This window comes from Hipposideros armiger, unplaced genomic scaffold (assembly GCF_001890085.2).
Source record: "Hipposideros armiger isolate ML-2016 unplaced genomic scaffold, ASM189008v1 scaffold_168, whole genome shotgun sequence".
Lineage (NCBI taxonomy): Eukaryota > Metazoa > Chordata > Mammalia > Chiroptera > Hipposideridae > Hipposideros > Hipposideros armiger.
In genome coordinates, this window is record NW_017731518.1 from 2,258,698 (window position 1) to 2,284,100 (window position 25,403).

Here is a 25,403-nt window from a genome sequence, read left to right on the forward strand (position 1 = left end):
GAATGTGGGGAGCCTGGTATCCTGTGGTCTTCCTTAATAACAACCCCATTTTCAAGATACTATTATCTACTCACCAGGAAGCATTCTATCAAGGATCTTAATCAGATTCTGAGAAAATTCACACTCAAAATAAACACCATGCCACTAAAACCAAAACAATGAAGGTATTAGCAGCTATACAAAAGGTTAGCCCCTATTTGATGAATCATTTCTAAAATGATGAGACACTCTTTGAAGTGCTTTCTATTCAAGCTAGAAAATATATAAAGGTGGGAATCATTCACAAAGCAGGTTGAGAAATTTTCTTCATTTTACACATCCTTGCTTGACTCTAGGCAAACGTCGAACTAAGAACGGCAAAAATGAGTCTCTCTTCCTACATGTTAATACTAACTTTTTCTTTGCTTTCTCAAGGCATTTTCCTTTCAGCATCCAAGTCCATAAGAAATTTAGAAGATGACATGGTATTCAATACATTTAGGCTGGGGAAAGCCTTTCAGAAGGAAGATACTGCAGACAAATCAGTCGTTGCTCCTTCCTTGGAACAATACAAAAACGATGAGAGCAGTTTCATGAACGATGAGGAAAACAAAAATTCAAAGGTAAGTGGCAATATAACTTATCCTTTATTTCAATGCATAGTTGAATGATTTTTATGAATCATATAAAAGTAAAGTCGGTACTTTTATAAACAGAAATATGTGCAAATAGTCACAATATGCATGAGGACAACTGATGAAATTTCATACATACCAGGTTGTTCTTCCACCCTGGACAACAACTCTTATCCAAAATATTCCTCCCACCCCAAAAAAACCCCTGTGTATCCAAAGTATTTTTTTTTAAAGGCTAAACAGTATGGAGCAGCTCTGAATTTATCAATAAGAATATTATCATGCAATTATATTATATTACCATTCCCAACAAGACAGCTAAAACACAAATCAACCTTTTTTTTACAGAACACAGGCTCCAAACGTAATTTCTTAAATCACGGTCTGCCACTGAATCTGGCTGTAAAACCTTATCTTGCACTAAAAGGACCTGTAGCTCTTCCAGCTGAGAATGGAGTTCAGAATACTGAATCAACACAAGGAAAGAGAGAAATGGGGGATGAAGAAAACTCAGCTAAATTTCCTATAGGAAGGAGAGATTTTGACAGTGAGTAGCTTTTTAAAATTCAATTTTTATATCTTAATACCATAAAATAGAACTCTGAGTTTAAGTGAGTTTGGATCCAATCATAACAAAATTAAATAAGGCTCAAGGACACTTGATATTAAGTGATCCCTGCCAAATAGGTGAGATTAAAAAGCATTTTGAATTAGTTATTACAATTTTCATTTACTCAGAATTAGCTATACTAGCTCTATTCTTTGATGTCTGATAAATTTTGTATGATGATAATGGTCCTTTAAACAATTTAAACTTTTTTTTTTTCCATCAGTGCTCAGGTGTATGCTGGGAAGAGTCTATCGACCGTGTTGGCAAGTCTGATGATACCTGCTGGCCCACATCATCTTTTCAGAAGAAAACAAAATTGTTGAATTGCCTGTCGGGGGGAAAGCCCTTAATGTTACTATGACTTGCATTATTTTAAATGTCCGTTTTCAATGAAAGTAGTATTAAGAGATATCAGTAACCTAAATGATATGCTTTATCTGTGCATTAAACTTTGTGAATATTCTGCATAATTATGACTTAATAGTATTTTTTAAACAGAGCTTAACATACTAATCTTACATACACTCCAGACCAAAATAATAAAGCCTCATAATGTACACCCTGATCTCTTAAAAACTAAGTAAATGTCTTTGGTGAATGGTTTTATATATATACACATAAATCTGAAGCACATATAAAAGACAAATTCATAGTCTAAAAAACTGAGTTAACTTTGCCTGGCCAGTAATCAGTCTGTCCTTGGCGGTGGACTTGTTGCTTTTTGCTAATTTGGTTAGGTTGCCATCCAATTTATTCAGCAAATCGTTTGATGTCTTAGGTATCTTAACATTTTTATGTCGAGGTGGCTCATTTCCATTATCACAGAGAATATTTTCATCATCTAAATCCACCTGTTTCCTTTTTGAGCTTTTCTTTCCTGCCTGACTACTTGATTTCCTTTCTAGTTTTTCATTTTTACTTCTGTCCAGATGAACATTTCCAGAACTTGTTCCAATTGTTGGTCTTCCAACAGATGAATTTACACCTGTTATGCAAGATGAAAAGAGGAAGGAATTATATAATATTTAGTATTATACATGAGAATTTTACAATAAACTTTAAAACTTGCTAAAGAATATGCAAATATTTATGATGTGACAAATTGCATGATTAACAAATACACTATTACTATCACATTACTTTTCATTTTACCATATCACTTTTCATCCCACAAACAACAAATATTTGCTTTGTTTGAATACATGACACTTCATCCTTAAATGCTACAAGTGATTTATTAAATACATTTAGTTAAATCGAACTGTGTCCTATTCCTATCTATAAATTTGTACTTAAATTTTACTTTTTAAATAAACCCAAGTCTTTAAAGATAGAAACCTTTACATTTCACATTTTATACTTTGCAAAATGCAAAAAAAAAAATCTAGTTTTACTTAAGTTTTAAAAAACAATTAGTACACTGGAGTTAATGTTATTTAATTGCTCAAATAAGGTCAATTACCAGAATGGTCACTTTCCTTGTGAGGAACACACAACGGCTTTGATGCTGAATTAACATTATTCCATGGATTCCTGCTTATCAGGCAGTCATCTTTATAAGTACAAGAAAACTGGGATCTAATTAAGGTTTGCTTCATCTGGTAAGAGGAAGAAAAAAGAAAATATACAATTTATTCTTTATTTTCATTTATTTTTTTCATCTAGATAGAAATACATTCTATAGTAATCATGGTATCAGAAAAATTTCCCTTAAAAAGTCCATTATTCATTGGGAACATTTAACTGTTGATGTTTCAAAGTTTGCAGATTCATTGTTTCAAAGTTTGCTACAACTAGAATTTTTATTCATTTTAGTAATACCTGTTTTATGTATCTTTCTGTAACAATTTTAGACTCTTCAGAGGCCTTTCTTACATATGCATGTGCCTGAGCTGCTTTAGAAAATGAGTTTTATAAGTTTAATGATAATATACATGATATACATAATCCTAGAAAAATACAAGTTCTTCCTCCTAAGAATTACAGAGTATAACTCTTTTAGGAAAAAAAAATAACACATGAAATTCAAGAAATTAGAGAAATTGAGGAAGTGAGAAATGCTCAGATGAAAAAGGGAACTAAGAGAGGACAAAAAAAATAGAAAACTATCAAAGAAATAAACTGAAAAATTCAACAAAATGATGACTGAAAGACATTATTGATTAAAAACTTGGAATATTTAGGAAAATAAGCAAGATGATTCAAATATATCATTCTAGGAAGATTTAACTATGTAATTTAATGGGTGACTATTTAAAATATACTCTTGCATTTATCTTCAAACACGAAAAGGAGAAAATTAGGAAGCTAAATATAATTCTTAACCACTGAAAAGGATGCCAAGAAAGTAGTTTTGGAAAAGTATTCTGCAAACATAAAAACAGTGGCTGTTTGGGGGACAGAAATTAATTTCAGAACAAAGTAATCTATACAGATAATGCAAATTTCAACAATTACTGCTGATGTGTAATGCCAGCTATAAATCTTTTTCAGAAATAAGGTTTAAATTTCAAATAAATGATTAAAGAGGGCTAACACTTCAAAGTATAACTACATTATGCTGAAAATCACTCACAGAACATTTATTGGTATAGTTCATGAAGTCTAAAACAGCATGACTTTATATTATATATTCAGTAGTTATATATTACATTATATATTCAGAGATATCACTGTATTAACCTACTTAGATATTTGCAAAGGTCATGGCAGTGAAATCCACTGACTATGGTTTAAAAGAAATTAGAATAGTCTCTGGTCCAACTGCTTCAAAAAGCATATTTTCTCAAGGTAACATATGCTACGTCTTTCTCATTAACGACATCCATGAGAGCCTCCAGTTCCCAGATCACTAAAAATTATGTTTAATTTGTTTGAAGATTCAGACCATTGGAGTTTACCTTCCAGTTAGGCACAAAAATTCACAAAATTGAAAAAAAATGTGAAAATGTAAAAGATCAAAACTATTTTTTTAAAAAGTCAGAGTAGGCACGATAATGGATGGAACGACAACCTCACATCTTCATGAACGCACACAAATGCAACTACCATTGATAGTTTCCACCATGAGATGCCCTAAAATATAACTGAAGGTTTTAACTAGCCCTTTCTGGATATTATTAATTCCATAAATACAGAATTAAAGCAATTGACAAAGCTATTCAATGAATTTTTAAATAAAATAAACTTTATATTACATCACATCTTTATTGTAAGAACATTATCTAAAAACTTTTATTACCATATGCAAAACCAGAACTGTTGACATTATTTTTTTACACAATTTTTCTTTCGTTTCACCAAAGCTATTCTTGCTTATAGAGAATTATAAAGTTATTGCTTATGAAGAGTTATAAAGAGTATGGTAAGTCCATGAAAGCAAATGAATGGTAAGTGGCTGGCTAAGATCACTCCTATAGTAACCTGATAATGATGGGTGGCGTGGGGGACTTTCCTCACACCACAAAATCTTCATAGGCACTTTCCATAAAACACTTTAAATAAAAATACAATAATTATCCTATTTGGTAGAGATAATCGATGTTTTCTCAGTGTCATGGTGAGTGTGAATAAAAATTTCTTTAGAAAGCTGTGTTATTTTTATTCACTTTTAACATATCTAAGTAAAAACCTTTCTTTGCTATGTAAATACAGTCACAAAATAAGTGCCATAGCCCTTCTTATAAGTGATTTCCCCGGCTTCAGGGCCCCCCATTGAGAAATTCACTGAGGCCTTGTTGACAACAGGGCAATTTCAGCAAACTAGAGTTACAAGGTAATAGATACTTAAAATACTGAGAATGTGTCCAGATATGAAAGGAAAATAGCTAACTACTTTATTTACGATGAAAAAATATTATTTATAAACATATCAAACCATAAGAGAGAACCACAATAGTTCCATGGTAATCGAATACTTATGTCCAAAAGCACTGAGAGTGGTGATCTTAAGGGTACTTTTTTTTTTTTATGAACGTTTATATATGGATTTTCTTTTCCCTACCCTATACCAAAATTTATTTTCTATTAATTAGCACTTATTAAGTTCCAACTATGTGACAGGCATACAGTATACTAAAGAGAGTACTAGGATGGCTTCTATAATCACAAAGACATTCTACTAATATAAAATGTGCTGTTGACACACAGCTGGAAGGAATCATAAATAAATTGGGTAACAAAATCAAGATTGAAAAGATCTCAAAAGGCTAGAACCATAAGTAGAAAATAATAAGATGAAAATGAATGAGGATAAACAAAGTCCTGTATTTAAGTTCGAAATATCAATGACAGATGTACATGATGAGGAGAACCTCCCTCAAAAACAACATATGCAAGAGATCTACAGGTTTTAATTGATTGTGAACTTGACTGGAGCCAACAATGAAATGTTCAGCTACAAAATCAGCACAAAAAGCAATAATGTGATAGGAAAGGCACCAGATTTGCAGTCAAAACACCTGGCTTCTAATACTGGCCTTACTACTACTACTACACTTATTAATTAGATGACCTTGGGTAAACCTCTAAATTTCTCACTTATCCACACATAAATGAGAATAATATTTATCTCACAAAAGTATCAGGATTCAATGAAGCTAAAAATAGGAAAGGGCTATATAAACTCTAGAGATCTATGTAGGCACTCTGCGGCTATTAATGTAATAACATATGGATGACAGTTTTTCTACAGAGTGAAAGATCTGTTGAATTAGTTTTTTAGGACCAGGCCAACTCTAAAATGATTCTAGGAATGCAGCTCAAAAAATGAACTTACAATCAGCGTCTTCACTTTAGTTATTAAAACAATACAAGCTACATTGGCTTGTATTTATGACTTAAAAGAGAATGCTTTTCCTTTGTTCATAAAAGTTGAATTTTTCTGCACAAGATTAGTGGCTACATAGAATTGAGATTACTTCCTGTTGCAAATCTTTCAAATCTCTCTGTGTATTTGATTTGGAATCACAAATAAGCAAAACAATTCCCTCTTGAAAGTGCTTTTGAAGTACTAAACAACTAAGAATAATGTCCAGATTCATACATGGCTGTTAAAATCATTTTATGTTCAAGTCACATGAGAGAAAAGGATTGAAAGTTTTCCTTTGTAGAGTGATTTCCCCCCCTTTGGAAAGATTTCTATCCACAGTAAAATTGCAATGAACTTCAAACTTGCCAAGGATTGGAAAAGTCCTTTGCCACAAGCTCTTTTTAAATTGAAATTATTAGTAGGTTCCCAGTTTGAGGAAAATAGTACTTCACATAGGAAAGCTTGACTCCAGTTAAATTAAGACGAATGAGTCAAAAATACTGAAAAGTCACAGACACTCTCAGAGTTAGCTGTATTAAGAAAATCAAAGTTCTAAGCCCCCATTATACTGATAAATAGATCAACAAGTTTGAAAATGGAAATTATTCTTGACAAACCTATTAAATATTAATTAAAAGTTACATATTCTAGGGCCAGCCAAGTGGCACGTTGGTTAAGAGTTGGCTTGGGGCGCCAGCTCTGAGCGGCAGGGCCCTGGTTCGGATCCCACATGAGGGCCAGTGACGCTGCACCATCTACAGCTAAGATGGTGAACAACAGCTCGACCTGGAACTGGGCTACCATGAGTCACTGGCGTCAGCGTAGGCTGCAGTGAAGCTGAAGTGGGCTGCCATAAGCTACTGTGAGCAGCTGGCAGCCGGCATGAGTGGCCAGCAGCTGGTGTGAGCTGCCAAGAGCTGCCGTGAGCGGTCGTCCAGAGGCCGACGACCGATCTGCCTCACCCAGGAAGAGTGCAATTATCACAATACCAACATGGGCCAGTGGGGCGACATCTCCACAACTAGACTGAAGAACAAAAGGACAGCAACTTGTCTGTTCCCCTTCCCCGATTCCCCAGTGCTCTTCCCCTCCCCCAATTCCCCAATAAAATCTTAAAAAAAAAAATTTCATATTCTAAAATTATCTTTTCTTTCCTACATTATCATATTATCAAAAGAACAGAGATTTGCTGTCCTTGTGGCATATGAATTTATAAATATGTCAAATGATCCACTTATTCATCAGCAAAACTTCATTTACTTTGCTAAGTAGTAGAAAGATAATATTTTCAACATAAGTAGTAGCATTATCTTTTTATGACTCCTCATTATAATTACCATGACTTTATTTACTCTTTAGGAGCAGCATCAACTTTGAAGCCTTATACCTGAATACAAACCCTTGCTCTGTTAATTCCTAGCTGCATGGTCTGGAAAATTATGCCTTCCAGAGATGGGCAAGGATTAATTAGGAGGAAGGATATATATAACACTTGTGTACTATAATACTTGATGCTTAGTAGGTACTCAATAAATCCCAACCTCATTACTTCAGCCAAAACAAATTCCATTTCTAACTGAATTTCTAGTTCAGTCTACTACAAACATCCCATTTTCATTCTAAGTTAAAAGGCTGCGCACTCCCTGAAAGTCTTTGCTTAATGTCAAGCTTCTCAAAGAGACCTATACTGACCATCCTATTTAAAACCAACACACACGCAAAGGACTCTCCGTATTCTCTTCCCCAGCTTTCATTCACTCCATAGAGCTGATGGCCTTCTAAGATACCATATCATTCACTTCTTTGTTTTGTTTACTGTCTGCCTTTCCCAACTAAAATGTAAGCTTCATGAGCAAAACCCTTAGCTTGGCAACTAACCAGTGGCCTGCCCAGCTCTCCTGTGGCCCTCTCCTTCCCACAGGGCGTCGGACATGCCCACTAGGAGACCATGACTCCTGTTTTAGGCCCTGTGCCAGGACCCCAGCATCCCCTGCGGAAATTGCCCCAGGCACTAGGCTAGCTGTGGCCTTTTACTCTAGGCTCCAAGGCTGACTGTTTATGGCAAGGGTCTTGAGGAGAGGGGTGTGTACACCTCTTGGTAGAGTGTCTCTAAGAGTACAGAACAGGGGGCGGCTGGTTAGCTCAGGTGGTTAGAGCACGGTGCTCATAATACCAAGGTTGCCGGTTCGATCCCTGCATGGGCCACGGGGGCTGCATCCTCCACAACAAGATTGCAGACAACTACTTGATTTGGAGCTGATGGGTTCTGGAAAAACACACTGTTCCCCAATAAAATCCTTAAACAAAAAAAGACTATGGAACAGAACCAGGGTTGAAGGGCGGTAGGGATAGGTTGGGGGCTTCTATTTGTATTCTTGCACCCTGGCCCAACAAATGTTTGGGCAAGACTTGTCCATGAGAGCAGGGTTTTTGTCTGTTTTGCTCACTGATGTTATATCTCAAGTGCCTAGGAGAGAGCCTGGTACCCCGGAGGCATTTATACATGTTTGTTGAATGAATGATGTAAAATTATAACAGACTATAACAGGTGTATTCAAGTGGCAGGTATGAGGAAACGGAAACATGAGTAAGCAAAAGCTTGGAAGTAGAAAAAGTACAGAATAGATTCTACTCTTTAATAGACAGAAAGGAAACCACATGAGAAAGAGAGAAGTAGGCTGACAAAGAATAGCTAAGTCAGTGTAAGGACAAAGCCGTGAGACAGAAAAACATGTACAGAGTAAACGCTACTGTGTTCAGTAAGTAATGAGACCGTTTGGTATAGAAACGAGAGAAGTACGCATGCAGAGGAAAGCTAAATGACATCTAAGCATAGAGAACTATACGGCTGAAGTCCTTCAGCTCCATTATATCCACCGTTCCTTTCAAGTTCTTAACTCTTCTGCCTTTCTCTGGTTCTCATGCATCGATCCTTACAATAAGCCTTACAAAAAAATAACTGGTCCTTAAAACCACAAAAGCCACACTTTCCTTAGCCTTGTCCCACATTATTTATTCACTTATTTTGTACAACTACCCAATACACAGTCACTTTATACTCGTAAGGTAATCTAATGCTTTCATCAGGTTATTTGCTCAGCCTGAAATGCTCTCTTCCATTCTCTCTGCCTATTTAAATCCTATTTATTCTCATTTCTCATGGTCAGAGCGCCATTTCCTCTACTCATTACGAGTTTCTAGTTATTGAAATTGTGGGTATCTCTAATCCACTAGAACTGCAACTGTTTTTAATACGCTAGTCACATGGAGTTAATTAATTAAAATTAAATATCCAGTTCCTCAATTGCAGTAGCCACATTTCAAATGTTCAATAGTCAAGTGTGACTAGTGCTTACAGTATTAGACAGCACAAATACAGAAATACAGAACATTTCCATAGAGAACTCTATTGGACAGCACTTGTCTAGAACAAAGCTTTACAATCTACGTCCTATGGCACTTTTGTGTGCTACAAATGAATTCTCAAAGGACTCTGGGGCATTTTTTGTTTGCGGGGTCCATAATATCGCAACCCATATGCAACTTTGGATTCGTAAAAGGAACCCTGCATCTGTTCCCCATGTCTTCTAACTACTACCTGATGTGAAAGGGTCAATTAAGCTTTGGAAAAAATTACAATCATTATATCTTCAAATATTGTTTCCATCCTATTTTCTCCTCTTGTTCTGGGACTCCAATTAGGCAAATGTTAGACTTATTCTCTGTGATCTGCTCTTCTCTTTTGTTTATTCTTTATTCTCTCTTTGCTTTAATTTGGAGATTTTTCTAATGACCTATCTTCAAATCCACTTATTGCTACCTCATGCTATGTCCAGTCTACTATTAAACTCATCTAATGAGTTTGTGATTTTAGATAATGTTTTTACTGTTTTGGAATGTCTATTTGGCTCCGTTTTATAGATTTTTAATTGTCTGTTGGAATTCCCCAATTTTTCATCTATTTTCCCCATTTTTTCTCTCTAATTACTTTTACATATTGAAAAATCTTTTACTCCTTGTCACCTAATTCTAATATCTGGATCATTTGTGAGTCTGCTTCTATTTTTAGTTTTTTCTCTTGATTAAATCTTCCATATTCTTTTCATGTCCAGTGTATTTTATTTCATGCTAGAGATTATGCATAAAGAAACTGCAGATGAAGAGCCTTCTATCAAGAAGAGTTTGCCCTTGTCTCTGTTAGGCAGACACAGTGAAGGGCTGATAACCTCAGTGCAGTCAGGGGCTGAGATGGGTTACAGCTGGGTTGCTGTTGTCATAACTCATATTCAACTTCTGGCTCTTATTTCTTCCTCGGGAATGTGCTTCCCAGGCTTTCAATTGAGAGCCTTCTGCATCTCTGTCACCTCTGACCTGAAAGTGCAGGGGATCCAGTCTGCCCTTCAGAAATCTTTCCATTGTGTTCTTTAGCCTCCCATCTCACTTCATTCCTAAAGGTAGCAAATATCTTGGGAAGCAGCCAGCCATGTGGTTCAGGCAGGTCTGCAAAGCCTTGTCTGCTAAATACCTCAAGACCACAGGTGATGTTAGTGTCCTGGATTGAGGCTCCGTAGCCTTCTACTCAGCTCCAGAATTCAGCCTATGTGTGCTAGGTAAAAACGAGTGTGCAATCAGGGCTCCTGAAGCTTCCAAACTGTTGCCAACCCCTCAAGACATCTGAAGTCTTTGTTGGTTCCTCTTTTCCTCAGGAAAGTTCCTTTGCATGGACCAACACCAATCCTCAGCTCACACCCAAAATGGGCAAATAATCCTCAGGAAGAAACTAGCTGGTAATAGACTGCTCACCTCAGAAGAACTTCACCACCGCCCCCTCCCCAATTTTTAGTTTACTTAGTAAAGTGCTTTGCTTACATAGCTTTCCTATGTCTTTAAAATATATGTTCCCCAATTTATCTGCCTTTTATTTTGTTTCTGTAGTGGAAATGGTATTCTGCCATGACCTACTCTATCCCAGTTAGAAACAGAACCGCCAAGTCTGAGCAAGTTCTTGATCCTGTTCCCTCCTTAGTTGAAAGCATTTTATTTTCTCCTGAGTTACATTTTTAAGGCGACATACACTGTTATCCCTCATTTTTCTGTAGTCTGAGGAACGGCAGAGGCTGAAGTAGTGTCCAGCTGAGGAGATAAGTAGTTTGAAAAATTTCTGGGTTCTCCACTCTTTTCTAAGAATTTATTACACATTATGTGTATTATAAGAAGGTTCACTCCCCAACTCAGGGACTGTATTTCATTCAAATGGAAGGAGATCATTTGCATCATTTCCCCAATTCAGTAAGTAGCACTAGAGCCTTCACTTGCATATCCTTGAAAGTGTGTAAATCCCAGGGTTAATTTTCCACATTTTATCCACATTACTATCCAGTTTCCACTTCTACCATTTCTCTGACAAGGAAAACAAACAAACAAACAAGACTATGTGCACTTAGTTGGCTTCTCAGTTTTGGAAATATTGGTGATAATTCTCAGGATTCTGTCAACTCACTAGTACAGTATCTGGAGAATGGAGCTAGATTAAATCACCAAGTTAGGCTATGTCTCTTCACTCTGAAATCTACAATTTCTCCGACTCCATAGTTTTTGATGTGTATTGTATCTAATTACATTATCTCTGTTGTTTGCTGTTGGTGAATATTTTTGCTAGTGTTTACTATTCTGTATTCATTTTAAGTATCATTTTGAGGGGAGAGAAATTCTATGAGTTGAACTCAGTCCACCATTTTAATTCAGATGTACTAGAGTTTTCTAATACCCTCAAGGTTAAACTTGGATATCTAATGAAGAATTTTCTAACACCATGAGCACTGGACTGCCTGGCTGCTTACAAAAGTACCACAGTTATAGGAGTCTATTTTTTTACACTACCTAAATCCTAATTTTTACCATCCCGACTACTGCATGTTTTAAAGATCCAATATTTTCCTGATCAGCTCACAAATTATTAGGTCAATTAATGATGATTATTCAGACAAACATATAATATAGAGGGAAATAGTATATTCCAAATAAGAAAAAGACCTATATACATAACCTTTCAGCTGGTTTAAACTAAGCTGGAAAGGAATAAAACAAATTAATTTACAGAGATATAAGGAGGTATCTCCTTGAAAAATCTTTTAATAAAAAGGCATAAGGGTACTTGTATAAATTGCTTGGAAATTGGGGGTAAAACGGGGAGAAAACATTCTCTAAAGCGTCTATCAAAACCATGAAGGTTCTAGAAGAACCTTCTGATTTCCTTCACAGGAAAATTTATTTGACCATAACACAAAAGTAAGCTACAGTAGGGCATTACACTTGAGGACTTAAAATGAATATGTTAATAAATACTTTCCATAATGGTTTCATAGGATTTTATACTCAGAGGAGTATCTATTTCTACTTATGAATGAGGAAACAAAAATCTAAGAAAAGTTCATTTGCCCCACATAATGATGACATGGATATTTCACAATCAAGTATCATCTATAAGAACATTCTAAGTTCCCTAATATTTTCTACCTTTCAAGTGCTCTTTCCAAGAAAATATTTCAAGTGTAGATCATATGTTCTTTCCATGACCAAAAAAAAAAAAAAAAATTAAGAAATTGTATGCCAAAGGAGCAAAAGTAACAGGGTAATAAGGTAATAAGCTGTTAAACTACTTTTCCATAGTTACTTAGTAGTAAGTATTACCAACATTTTTTTGTTATTGCAACAAGTACTCTACCTGGCTATGGTTCAGCTGTATACCTGGCTAAACCAATTATTTTCACACTTTGCCTTTATAAAGAGTACTGTACTATAAAATATAATCATAAACACCAATTCCTTTGTTTCTCTATTGCTATTTAGTTTCAGAGCTACGTAGACTAGGCCAGATCCACTATTAAATAACAAAAGCAATGTAATTGTAATCTCATTAGTATTTAACCATGGCTTTGCACACTGGCAGAAAATACTTAATGGTAGTTATAAGACTTGGATAAGGTGCTTTATCAGGATTCTCGTCTCATCTCTAAATGAAACTAGATTAGAAAATCTCTCTTCTACTCTCCAAAACTTTCTAAATTTCTCTATACATTAAATTTGTCTGTAATACACATTTTACAATAGTTGACTCTTACCAATTTCTAAAAAAAAAAAAAAACTTCATTCTTCAGATATATATTTTCATTTTGATTTACTTAGTCCTCCAAAATAACCCAATGACATTTAAGTGAAAATAAAGTCTCTCAGTATCCACAGCAGGGAAAAAAATTAAAGAAATTATAAGTTACATTTCTGCTTCTAATCAAGTCCAAAGAATAGATGTTTTTAAAAAATTTCATGCCTTCACTATAAATGTTTATGGCTAATATAACAAAAAGTTGACAAATTTATTCACAGAAAAAATGTATAACACTCAATGATATATTCCACAGCTATTAATTACTAGTAACTACTAATAACCAATAGAAAGACAAGAGTTATTAATACACACAAACAAACTAAATGGGTTTGTGGTGTGTAGATGAAACAGATGATAACAAAAAGCTTTGCTATTTGGAACTAACTCTCCAAATGTGAATAAAAAGAACATACAAATCAGAGTTCTCAAAGTTGTATCAAGATGAATAGTTATTTGATCATTTAAAAACAGCTGTAAATATTAGCTGAAAATTTTGTTGAACAAATGAATGAATTCCTTCCCCCACCATAGAAGAGTGCCTGGCACATAGTAGAAACTCAATAAATACATGTTGAATAAATGAACAAGTTAAAACCGAGTTTCATTTTGAAAAATAAGATCAAACAACTTTTAAATGCTTGAAAAACACTGTTGACTACTTATAGGCACAAATGCTTCAAATGAGGACAGAAAAACTTAATTTAAACCAACTGAAAATATAAAGAACAGCTCTTGTCAATGAACAATGTCAAATGTCCTCCTTGTCTCAATCTACAATTAATTACATTTTGCCATTACATCTTCAGATGGGAACAAAACTGAAATCATATAGTCTCTCAAGATTCAGTTTATTAGAAGTGTAAATGACAAAACATGTTTATTTCCCCCCTTCGTTCATTGAACAGATATTTATTGAATACTTATCATAGCAGTTGCTCTTTTCTTTCCCTTTTATACCCAGTGGATTGAAGAAGTCAGACAGATTAGCCAAGATTGAATAAAAGCAAAGTTTCTGTATGTCAACTGTCATAACTCATTTTCCATTTAATTCCTATTGTCCCATGTACAATGAATATTTGCAATATCCAGCTCAGCTTTGTATATTTATCTCTTCTAAAAATACAACAATTTTTATCATTTTCATAACACTACATTAAGTTGTACCTTAAGTTTCTTCTCTTGCATTGACTTATGGATGCGTTCTCTTAGGGGTTTCACTGATGAATTATTCACTTGTGTGGGAGATCTATGTCCAAAAACAGCAAAAATTTAATAAACCAAAGTAGCTGTTAAACTAGTTTCCACCCTTCCCCTAGCCAAAAGCAGTTAGAGAATAAAAAAGAACTGAATCTAGCTGTTTATAATACTATATAAAAAAACATCAGTATTCTCATTCTGACAGTTCTAAATGTTAATAATTTGCCTAATTAATTAATTCAGTCACTAAATATTTCAGCTTCTACTATATGTAAAGCACTTTTTGTGAAAGATCACTCATTAGCCCTGAATTCAGGCATTCTGAAGTCTAAGAAAGGAAAATAAGACGTCCACCTAACTAAAATTCAAAATGAAAAGTAACAAGTGCCAGAGCAGAGGAATTCAAAGGAAAGAAGCATAGTTTACAAATAGGAGGGTCAGAGAGGGCACCGTGGAGAAGACACTGGAGCACAGGCCTAGACAAACATGGACTCCTCAGTGACTTCCTTTTCAGCTCAACAGAGCCAGAGTCATAACCCCTTCAACTCAAAAGACCATCACATAAGAATAAAGGCTAGTCCATTCTGAGGAAGGCTAGTTTATATACCCTTACACTGGCTTACATTCATACCCCACATTGTCCTTAATTTTATCATTTCAACGCAGACCATTAATATTTGACTTGACCACGGACTGGTACTTGCGGCACAGTGAAAAACGGAAGCGCCAAGGTAACTGGAAACAATGGACATATATTTGGTCATGTGATTGAATACAGAAAAATACCTCTCTAAAATGGATGTGATTAATTTTGAAAAAATTCTATAAACACAAAATAACTTTCTCTAAGAAAATGGTAGAGTTAAATCTGAGAGGAAATTTAAATCATTTATATTTCTACCTAAAAGCAGATACATTAAACAGAAGTAAGAAAAAAGGAGGAAAAAAACAAAGATTCATTTTCTTTATACTTTTGTCTGAGATTCCAATACAGGATATAAGCAAATCATTGATAAAATAAATTTTCACTGTTAGTAAAATATTTGGGCATTTTTAATGTAGAATGTGGAAGAATTATATTATGTGCAGATATAAAACAATATAATTATGGAAAGCTGGTGAAGAAGATGAGATTTAAATGAATCTGAGGACAACACTGAATGATAGATCATTGAAGTTTCTCTTTAAAGAGCAAAGATAGTGAGGCACAGGAGAGAGAGGACATGAATTAATCGTGGATGCACATGAACAACTGTAGACTAAAATTAGATTTCTAAAAAGCAGCTCAAGCAGAAAACAGGAAAGATCAAATGGTAGAATGACTTTATCAAAATTCTCCACAAAGTACTAAATACAACTTAAACTGGTTGTTTTAAAGCCTTTACTGTTTTAAAAATGAATGCTCATTAATTAAACATATCACCGACCTACTCAATTTTGACCTAACTGTTGTTAAAACTGGCGAGTATCAATGTCTTGCATAGAATACCAACACTAATTTAGTGAGTATTTTTCTTCATAATGTGAGAAAGAGCCAGTAAATGTCAATTCCAACGTAAGCCGGGTGTTCTGCTCTCTCCTTTTCTCAGACAGAAGACCACAATCCGTGGAGCAGAGACCTCGGGCTTTAGAGAAAGACATCTTTGCTACTTGTTAACTTAGCTTTCTTGGGCAAACTACTTAATATCTCTCTCAAGCCTCTAATTCTTTACTTATAAAGTGAGGATGCTATTAACACAGGTGGTTGTGAGGGCTAAGGTAACATAAGTGAAAGCATTTAGCAAAGTCCTTGACACACATAGCAAAGCAACTAAATCTTTCCAAAGCAAAAAACAAGAACAAAAAAACAAAAGCAAAAACAAAGAAACACCTGTCATACTCTCACACAAGTCTACCTTTTTGTATAGAACTTCCGCACATTCAAATATGCAAACTCTTTCGAACTAACTTTTGTTTTCTCTCTGCATCCTTTTCTGTAGCCTCCAGCTTTCCTACCATAGCATGTATTTCTTTCACAATCAATGAGGTGCTTATTCAAAAGTTCCCTTTATAGACTAGAATTAACATTCACATACATATATAATTCCACACTACTTACCTGAAAAGCGTAAGAATAGAAGTCCCATTGTGATGACTTGTGTTTTCATCGTCATATAAAAGCTCTGCTTTGTTTTTGGTAGGAACCCTGGCTGCTTCTTCATCCAAAAGAACTAGTAAAGTTTTCACAGTATCTCTGCCACAGTATGCTGTGCCATGGTTGATGGCATAAGATTTTGGCTAGAACAAAAAATAATTTTAAGTAAACATTATAATCACCCCAGCTGGGTCAATCAGTCCCTCTTTTCCATTTCATGTGCCACTGTTCTCCCTCCTCCTCTGTTGTTTCAGTACTAAAAAAAAAAATCGGCCATGTGAAGTGGCTTTAGGGTGAGTATTTAGAGTGAGTATTTCTCCCTCAAGCCATACTAAAATCAGTCTTATCAACTTCCAGAAGCGCAAAAAAATACAAAAAATAGTATCATCAAAGGACAACATTAGGTTCTGGCCAAAATAACATTAGTTTCTAAGTAAGAAAATTGAGCTACTGTCTAGCGATGTGACCTCAGCCTCATGACTTAACCTCTCTGTGTATTTTTTTTCTTTATTACCAAAGAGAGGTGGGGTTCTAGTAATCTGGATACCAACCCCACAGATAGCTGTAAATATCTACTCATACGCAAAAACTAGTTGGCATTCTTTCATTCTGTAATCATTGATAAGTACCTACTTATCAAAGTCCCAAGCAGTGTGTTTGAAGCTAAGGCTACAAAGGTAAAAACCACTGCCTCAGGGAACCCATAGTCTCCTGGATTAAATTAATAAGCAGCCAATCATTGCATTACAGAGTGCTAAGTGCTATTTCTAACAGAACGTATACACAGTGCAGTGGGAGCACACAAAAGGTAGCACACAATTTGCCCTAGAATCAAGGCTGGCTTCATGGAGGAGGAGAGACAGGGGTAGGAGAGAGCATGGTACTTTCAGGGACGAGGCAGCAGGATATGACTAAACAACAGGGTAACAGAGAGGAAGTGATATGAGGTGAGCCAGGGAAAGCTTTGTGCATGGGGCAAAGTAGTTAGGTCAGCCTGTTACAGAGTTAAAATCTCCTGGTTTATTAAGCAAGGAAATAAAACAATCCTATTTAAATTGTAATAGATATGTATGATATAGGAGAGGAGGGGAGTGAGGCGGCGGATTGGGGGGGAGGAGTTGTCACTTTAAGGGGTAAAAAGTATAATTAATAATGTTGTAAATATTTTGTAGGGTGTCAGATGGTCACATGTCTTGTTAGGGAGACCACCTCATGGATGGGGTAGAGGCTTGATCATCTCACTATACACCTGAAGCTGATATTGTATAATATTGTATGTCAACTATAATTGAATATATATATATATATATATATATATATATATATATATATATAGTCACGGGATGTGGAGTACAGTGTGGGAGTGGAGTCAATGGAATTTTAATAGATATGTATGATATCGGGGGGGGAGAGAGGATAGGGTGGTGTCAGATTGGGGGAGGGGAGTTGTTATTTTGAGGGGTAAAAAGTATAACTATTGCACTGTGCTGTACACCTGAAACTAATTAAAAATAAATAAATAAAATTAACAACAAAAGAAAACGAACCTATTCAGATTTTTGAAGAATGATGGCCACATGTAAAATATATTCCAGGGTAAGAATGTTATTAAATCTGGAGACAGGATGACAAAATAGACTGCAGTAGTTCAGCACAGAACTAAAGAAGATAGTAGCAGTGAAGATAAAGAAAAAGCAGATTAAAAGGGAAGAGTTGGGGGCCAGCCAGATGGCTCAGTTGGTTAGAGCATGTGCTCTTAACAACAAGGTTGCTGGTTCGACTCCCACATGGGATGGTGGGCTACGCTCTCTCCACATCCCCCAACCCCACAACTAGATTTAAAGCAGCAACTGGACTTGGAGCTGAGCTGCGCCCTCCACAACTAAGACTGAAGGACAACAACTTGACTTCTAAGGGTCCTGAAAAAAACACAACATTCCCTTCCCCAATTTCCCAATAAAAAAATCTTAAAAAGAAAAGGGAAGAGTTGGAAAAAATGTAGTAACTAGATAGAATAGGGGAACATATATGATAATATAATGTTATATAGAGCTATGTGTGAGCACAAACTCTGAAGGCACTTCTGGCTGGGTTTGATACCAACTTACTAGTTGTGTGTGCTGTAGAACTCTGGGAAAGTTGCTTAACCTCAATGGGTTGTTAAGTCACTGGTAAAATAGGGGTGATTACACTGCCTAACCAAGAGGGTTGTTAGACAGTGTGCCTAGATATCAAAGTTGCTCTTTCTGGGACATCCTCTGTAGCTATGCCACTTTCCTCAGCTTTCATCAACATGGTCTTGGCCTCCTTTCTCTACTTGGCTGACTCAGGCTACTAGTAAACTAGAATGGATAACTACACTGGAATTTTAACTAAGTACCTATCACAATCTGGTGTTTAACATATATATTTTTCATCAGTACCAGAGAAGTCCATATTGTTTAATACTAATTTCATTGAGAATTATTGGAACAGATTTTTCAAAGATTTCTGATTTGGTTGAAAGCATACAATCAAGAGCCATGTCGTTTGTGTTTTTATTTCTTGTGACAAGAAATGGGAAAGACTGATGCTCTTCATTACCTGAGTTGTGACAATTCCTAATTTATACTTCTGGTAACAACCTGGTTGTCATTTGAGCCAAGCTAGTCACAGGAAGTGTTGACACACATGGGATACATGGGGCAACAACCCAGAATCTGTCCCATCAAATTAATCTGAAAACATGCATTCTTATAGAAAAATAACTAAAAATAGTACCCAAGGGCTGTGAATAAATAAGTAATAAAAAATAAGCAGAAGTCTTTCTTCATACACTGGTTATCACAATCACACCTAATGAATGCAAAGGGGCTTTTGTTACTTGCATAATTAAACTGCAACAAATGGATTATAATACATACTCCAAAATTGTGTCCTAGTGATAAAAACATAGTAGTCAATTTTTCAGCTAATACTATAGTTATAATACTGTATGATGTTTCATTATCTATGTAAAAATCAAAAAGAAAAAAGAAAAAAGAAGTGAATGTTGTGGAAATATATAGTTAAAAGATTTTTAACTATAGAGAAATTCCTAATGTTCGCAGTGGGCTGGCAATGGAGGTAGAAAATAAGAAATCATGGAGATGAAAAAATTCTCTAAAAGAAAGATAAACTGCTGAATAGAAACCATTTCTATTGCTGGTCTATACACTGCCATGTTCCGGGGTCAGAACCAGAGAAAAACCGGGCTCTTATTTTATATCTGAGTGAATGGAAACATAATAGTTTTATCAGAACAATTATTGAAAAACACGACAAAACACCTTAATATCCCTCAAGAATTAAAAATTTCTAGTGCTCAAAGTGATACTGAAGATTACCCAATGCCCTACTATAACAAATAAAAACAAGGTGGTCCAAAGATGTTATGATTTACTCAAGTCGAACACAATCCTGCATTATCCTATTGAGAAACTTAAATTTTCAACAACATAACACAGCAAACGCATTCTTCTGACTTAAGGAGCAATAGCAAACCATCTCTACAATAAGTAAAAGAGAAATTGTTTTGTATAGCAGGATAATAAAAAATAAAAAGCTCGTTACCCGTGCAGGACTGATGTCAGTGGTGCTAACAGCTCCGTCTCCTTGTTGAGAACTGATAATATTTTTAATCCTCAAATCCAAATCCTGAGCAACTTCCTCTACTGCTTTAGAAAAAGGGTCCCTGCTGTTGCGGCCTTTAATCAACTGCATCTTTATCATTGAGAGTATCCGACCCCCTGCAATGCTGAAAATAAACATTAGATAGCCTTTGTAACAGTATTAGAAATGACAGTGTGCTTCTCAGCTTGAAAATATAATTCTCGAAGTTAATCAACACTTTTCAAAGAATAGGCTTTGATGTTATAAATCAAACAGTAACACATTTAGGAAAAGGATGAGAACCTTTAGAAGCAAAATTAAAGTTTTTCTAAAAGTGAGTCATTTCAACAAGTTACTTCTTCCTTAAGTTAAAATCTTAAGTGATATACAATATATGATATAGATCAGATGTAGTTATATACACACAATATACTTAAAATATGTACCTTTCGCTACATCTAAGGTAAGAAAAACAACTACCTCTCATTGAATACCTAGAATCCTACATCACTTTCATCTTAAACCCAATTCAATAAATATTATTACCTTTAAATCACAGAGCAGAAAATTGAGCCTCAAAATGGTTAAATAGCATGTCTAAGAACACATAACACATACTGTTCTGGGCTAGGAAGCAGACTGACCTAAAACGCATGATATTCCATTACAATATGAGAAGGGTCATTATATGGAAGAAGAAACTAAGCTAGTTAATACTGAAGCTGGTTAATACTGGTCTAAAGCCAACCAGAGACTGAACCGACAATGGCCAGCAGACAACTGTTTTCAACACCCTGAACTCAGTCATTTTTTTTCTTATTATTTTATTATTAGTTTCAGGTTTACAAAACAATGTACTAGTTAGACATTTATACCCCTCACAGAGTAATAAGCCCCCTCTCCCAATCTACTACCCCTCTGACATCGTACATAGCAGTTCCAGTTCCACTGACTCCATTCCTTATTCTGAACACATCCTGTTCAGAACGGCTATCATCAATTACTCAGCTGTCTCTTGATGCCAGCCTGAACCTGAATGATTTGGGTTGCAGTGCCTGCTCTAAGTGGTGGGCAGACCTAAACCCAGTGTGAGAAATAGAGAAGGGAGGGTTTGGGTCCATGACACCAGGAAGTTAGAGGTGTCCAACAATAGAAGGGGGCTGTTTCCTGAAGTTGTGCGATCTTCCCTAGAGGTTTTCCTGGGAAGGCTGCGCAGGGCCACGGGAGAGGGTGGTGTGGTCTGAGAGTGGGGGCAGACTGCCTGAGCACAGATGGCAGCTCCTTCACTTTCTAGCTTGGCTACGCGAGTTAAGCTCTCTGTGAATGTTCTAGTGGCATCAAGGGAAAGATGAACTGAACTTTTCATCCGCACGGCCTCAGTGCCAGGCTTTATGTTTTAGGGAACAAGCAGGTTCCCTAACAATCACTGGACATACAATTGCTCACATTTAAAAAGCTGGTCCAAACAGAGAAGGAAAGTTAGGAAACAGATTGCAGAGAGACTTACTGTCTGGTAGTATATTAGACCAGTGTCTCCCGCGTTCGCCTGGCCATCAGAATCATCTTCAGCATTTGTTTAAAAGACCAACTCCAGACCCCACCCTATTTGAATCACAATCTTCAGAGACGGACATTGAAGGGTTGCATTGCTTTAGAAGTACCACAGATGATCCTCATGACCAGACAAGCTTGGGAAAGAACAAATTAGCTCCTTGAGAAAGGAAGCCTATTTTACTAATCTTCATATTAGCCGTTCTTCTGTGATAATCTTCATATCACACATAAGGAATGAGTAATATGCTTGTTGAATAAATGACCACTATCTCACTCAACAATCTGAAGTTCTTAGTAGTTAAGACTAAAGAAATATATTTCACTATTATCCATAGTATTATTATTATTATTATTTGCAATACAAAAGCACTTAGGGGGGTTCCACTTACAATGCAGCAGAACAGACACTCTGGGGGAACATCTTACTGAGCTTGGCAGGAATTGGGGGAAATCTCCAAGTACCACCCAATCTCTCCCCAAGAAAGGAACAAACAAGAGCTGGAATGGAAAGTTAGAAGCCGTGAGTGGTAGGCAAGCAGGATGAATGGGGCTTTCCTGAGGACAAAAATCTCTAGTAGCACCATAATCAGGACGCTAAGCCCTGGATGGGAGAGGGACCCCAGAGACTTCCAAACTGCATCTAAGCTTTCCAAGGGGGAAGGAGTTACTATGGCTTTTAATAGATTTATTCTATGTATTTTACATTTGTAAAGCTATTTTTCTTAACATCTTCTATTTGGTATAGAAATACAATTGCTTCTTGTTTATGGACATTGTGCCCAGCAATGATGATGAAATCTACTATTAATTTTAATCATTTTTCTTTTGATTCTTGGAGTTTTCTACATATTTAATCATACCATCATCAGTTAGAGTTGTACTTCTTCCTCTTCAGGTGTTATAGCTATTTTTCTAGCCTTACTACAGTGAATTAGACATCTAATACTACATTGAAAAGAAATTATTAGAGCAGGAACTCTTGGCTTGTTCAAAATCTTAAATAGAATGCTAAAACATCTTCTCATTAAGTAGGTTTTCACAGAAACCCTTTATCAGGTTAAAGCCCTTCTTCTTAGTTCATTTTACACTGAAGGAATAGCTGTGTAGGGTGGGTATGTACTAATAGACTCCTGACCTTGGGAAGTCCTTGGGTTTGGTCCTCTGTCCCCTCAGACTTTGGTGGCTGTAAGAACAGACTCTCCAAATCATCAAATTCAGCAAACACTCTCAAAATAAAAGCTGGCTTCCCTTCTTGACTTCCCTTTCTGGCTTTCTTCCTTCCTCTAGTTTTCGGACTGTATTTTCATTACATTTTCCTGTTCATCAGTGCATTTAAGAAGCATTTTAGAACTATGTCATCCAGCACTATGAACGATTGTCCATGGAAGGGCAAGCTAGGCATGGCAGGCCTCATCTGCCATTTAGCCACAATCAGAAGCCTGACAGACTCTAAGAATTCTTTTATGTATACAGGCACTTGCTTTTTCAGTTAGTGTTTTCTTAATTTTCAATTAAAAGCACAGAAAGTAATTGGATGAAATGTAGCCAAAGTGAAACCACAATTAACATTATGTGCTTTTTCTGGGAATGAACCTTTAATGAGGAGAGTTCTGGAAAAGATTCTAAAGGATAATAAAATGAGAGTCTCTTCGTCAATTACAAGAACCCCTCTCATCCCCCAAAAAAGCTTTAAATGATATTAGGTAAAAGTCACCTTTGCCTCCCTTTCCTCACTCCTTCCACAAGAACAAATATGCTAAATTTTAAAGATATAATTCAATGATTATATTTTATTTAGAGAAATATTGGTAAGACTTGTGTTTCAGACTGGTCAAGGTCAATATTTTGAACCCAAGCACCACTGTTATGACTAGTCTGTTGCTATACATTCACTATGTACTCGGCAACCATTAACTCTTCAAATATCTGCTCAGCAACAGAGTGGCTAATTCAAACACTTGCTTCTAAATCTTAGAAACTCCTGAAGTTTTAACTCAGATTATACCAGGACGTTTGTGCTAGGCCCTGGTAATACAAAATGAAACCGACCTTTCTCTTTAAGAGGTCACAATTTACCATATGATACAATGAGGTACTGAAGGTATAGAGGAATTTGAGTGGGAAGGTAAGGGAAGACGGAGGTATTCAGGAAGGATTCCTAGAAGACACATTATGACTATTCTGGATAAACATTAATAGAAGAATTTAGGTGAGAAAGGTAAACTGCAACTTCTAACTACGAAATGCATCACATGAGAGCCCTATAGCAGAAAGAGAAAAATGAGACTAGTGAGAAAAAAGCACAATTAAATCCCTAAGCTTGTATCAAAACATAGTGACTGAAAGAAAACAGTAAGCAATAATACAAATAATTGGCAATACTTTAATAAATTACCAACTACCTTTACTATATACATTGTGACTGGCTTTTCCCACCCATTTTCCTGAATTTGATAACTATTTGCTAAAATAAATTCTATCTCTAATAATTAAACGTGATTAAAGGTGCTACATAAAAATGTATCAAAAACATTTCTGAAATGTTTTTAAATGACAAAATGTAACATTAGGATTTTGGAATGGATAATTTCAATCAGATTTAATATTCTATAAATGTATAATATTTAGTCCAATATGTATTGGGTTGTCGGAAAAGTCATGACGTATTTTTTCTGTTTTTCGTTTCGAAAATGCATCATGACTTTTCTAACAACCCAATATAATGCAGGTGTGTCATTAAAAATGTGTTGTGCATACAGTCAATAATATGCTAATAACTCTGTATAGTGCCAGGTGGGTACCAAGCTAGTCAGGGGGATCATTTCTTAAATTATACAAATGTTTAACCACTATGCTGTACACCTGAAATTAATATAAAATAATATTGAATGTCAGCTGTAATTGATAAATTAAAAAGGGGGAGAAGGTGAAGTGGAATAAGAGGTCCAAATTTCCAGGCATAAAACAAATAAGTCACAGGTATATAATGTACAACATGGGGAATATAGTCAATAATATTGTGGCAGCACGGTACGGTGTCAGATGGTTGCTGGACTTATCATGGTGATCGCTTCTTTAGGTATATAAATGTTGAATAACTATGGTGTACCCCTGAAACTGATATAATGCATGTTAGCTATATTTTTTTATAAATATCTTTTTAAAAAGTTGTGGTGCAATACACTTGAAATACAGAATTTGAAACATTGGAACAACAGGGAACTAACTAATTTGTGTAACCTGAAACCTCTCATTGAAGACATTTTTCAGATAAAAGTATAGTATGCATTTTATGGTGGCACCTACTGGCAAAGGGTAGAAATGCAGCCAAACTATAGCTAAAATGGTCCAATGACAATCTGGCGGGTGGGAGGTAAGTGTGAGCCCCGATTCTTTGATTTCTTCCCTGTCTATCTAGTCCGCACCCTTCTTTGGACTCAAAGATTATTGTGACTCCCTATTACCATCACCCTATTATAAGACAAGTAGTACAAATTTATTCTCAGTTACAAAAGTTAAATACATTTTTATCTCTAAGTTTTAAGGTGGAGAGACAGAGGCCAGAGTGAGATACAGGCAGGAGTCAGAGCACATAGAATTCGTATGTATATCAGCTATCATACTGAGTTTTATCCTGTACCTAAGATAAAATCTTTGAAGAGTTTTAATCATGGAAGTAACACTTGCTG

The 25,403-nt window shown here is 35.6% G+C and overlaps 2 protein-coding genes across 2 annotated transcripts in view; one reads left to right on the top strand and one right to left on the bottom strand.

The window, feature by feature from the left end:
• The first annotated feature begins 279 nt into the window (after positions 1-279).
• Positions 280-1,694, top strand: PMCH (pro-melanin concentrating hormone). Its single transcript, XM_019651869.1, has 3 exons — positions 280-602; positions 963-1,161; positions 1,448-1,694. The coding sequence occupies exons 1-3, from the start codon at positions 363-365 to the stop codon at positions 1,495-1,497; spliced, it is 489 nt and encodes a 162-aa protein (XP_019507414.1). The 5' UTR covers positions 280-362; the 3' UTR covers positions 1,498-1,694.
• The window catches only part of PARPBP (PARP1 binding protein), a 54,937-nt gene continuing 30,137 nt past the window's right edge, over positions 604-25,403 (bottom strand). The window contains exons 7-11 of the mRNA XM_019651868.1: positions 20,122-20,305; positions 16,495-16,673; positions 14,364-14,445; positions 2,687-2,822; positions 604-2,209 (exon numbers count right to left, since the gene is read on the bottom strand). Of these exons, the coding sequence (XP_019507413.1) occupies positions 1,872-2,209; positions 2,687-2,822; positions 14,364-14,445; positions 16,495-16,673; positions 20,122-20,305 (919 nt within the window). The 3' untranslated portion in view covers positions 604-1,871. The remainder of the gene's footprint in view (positions 2,210-2,686; positions 2,823-14,363; positions 14,446-16,494; positions 16,674-20,121; positions 20,306-25,403) is intronic.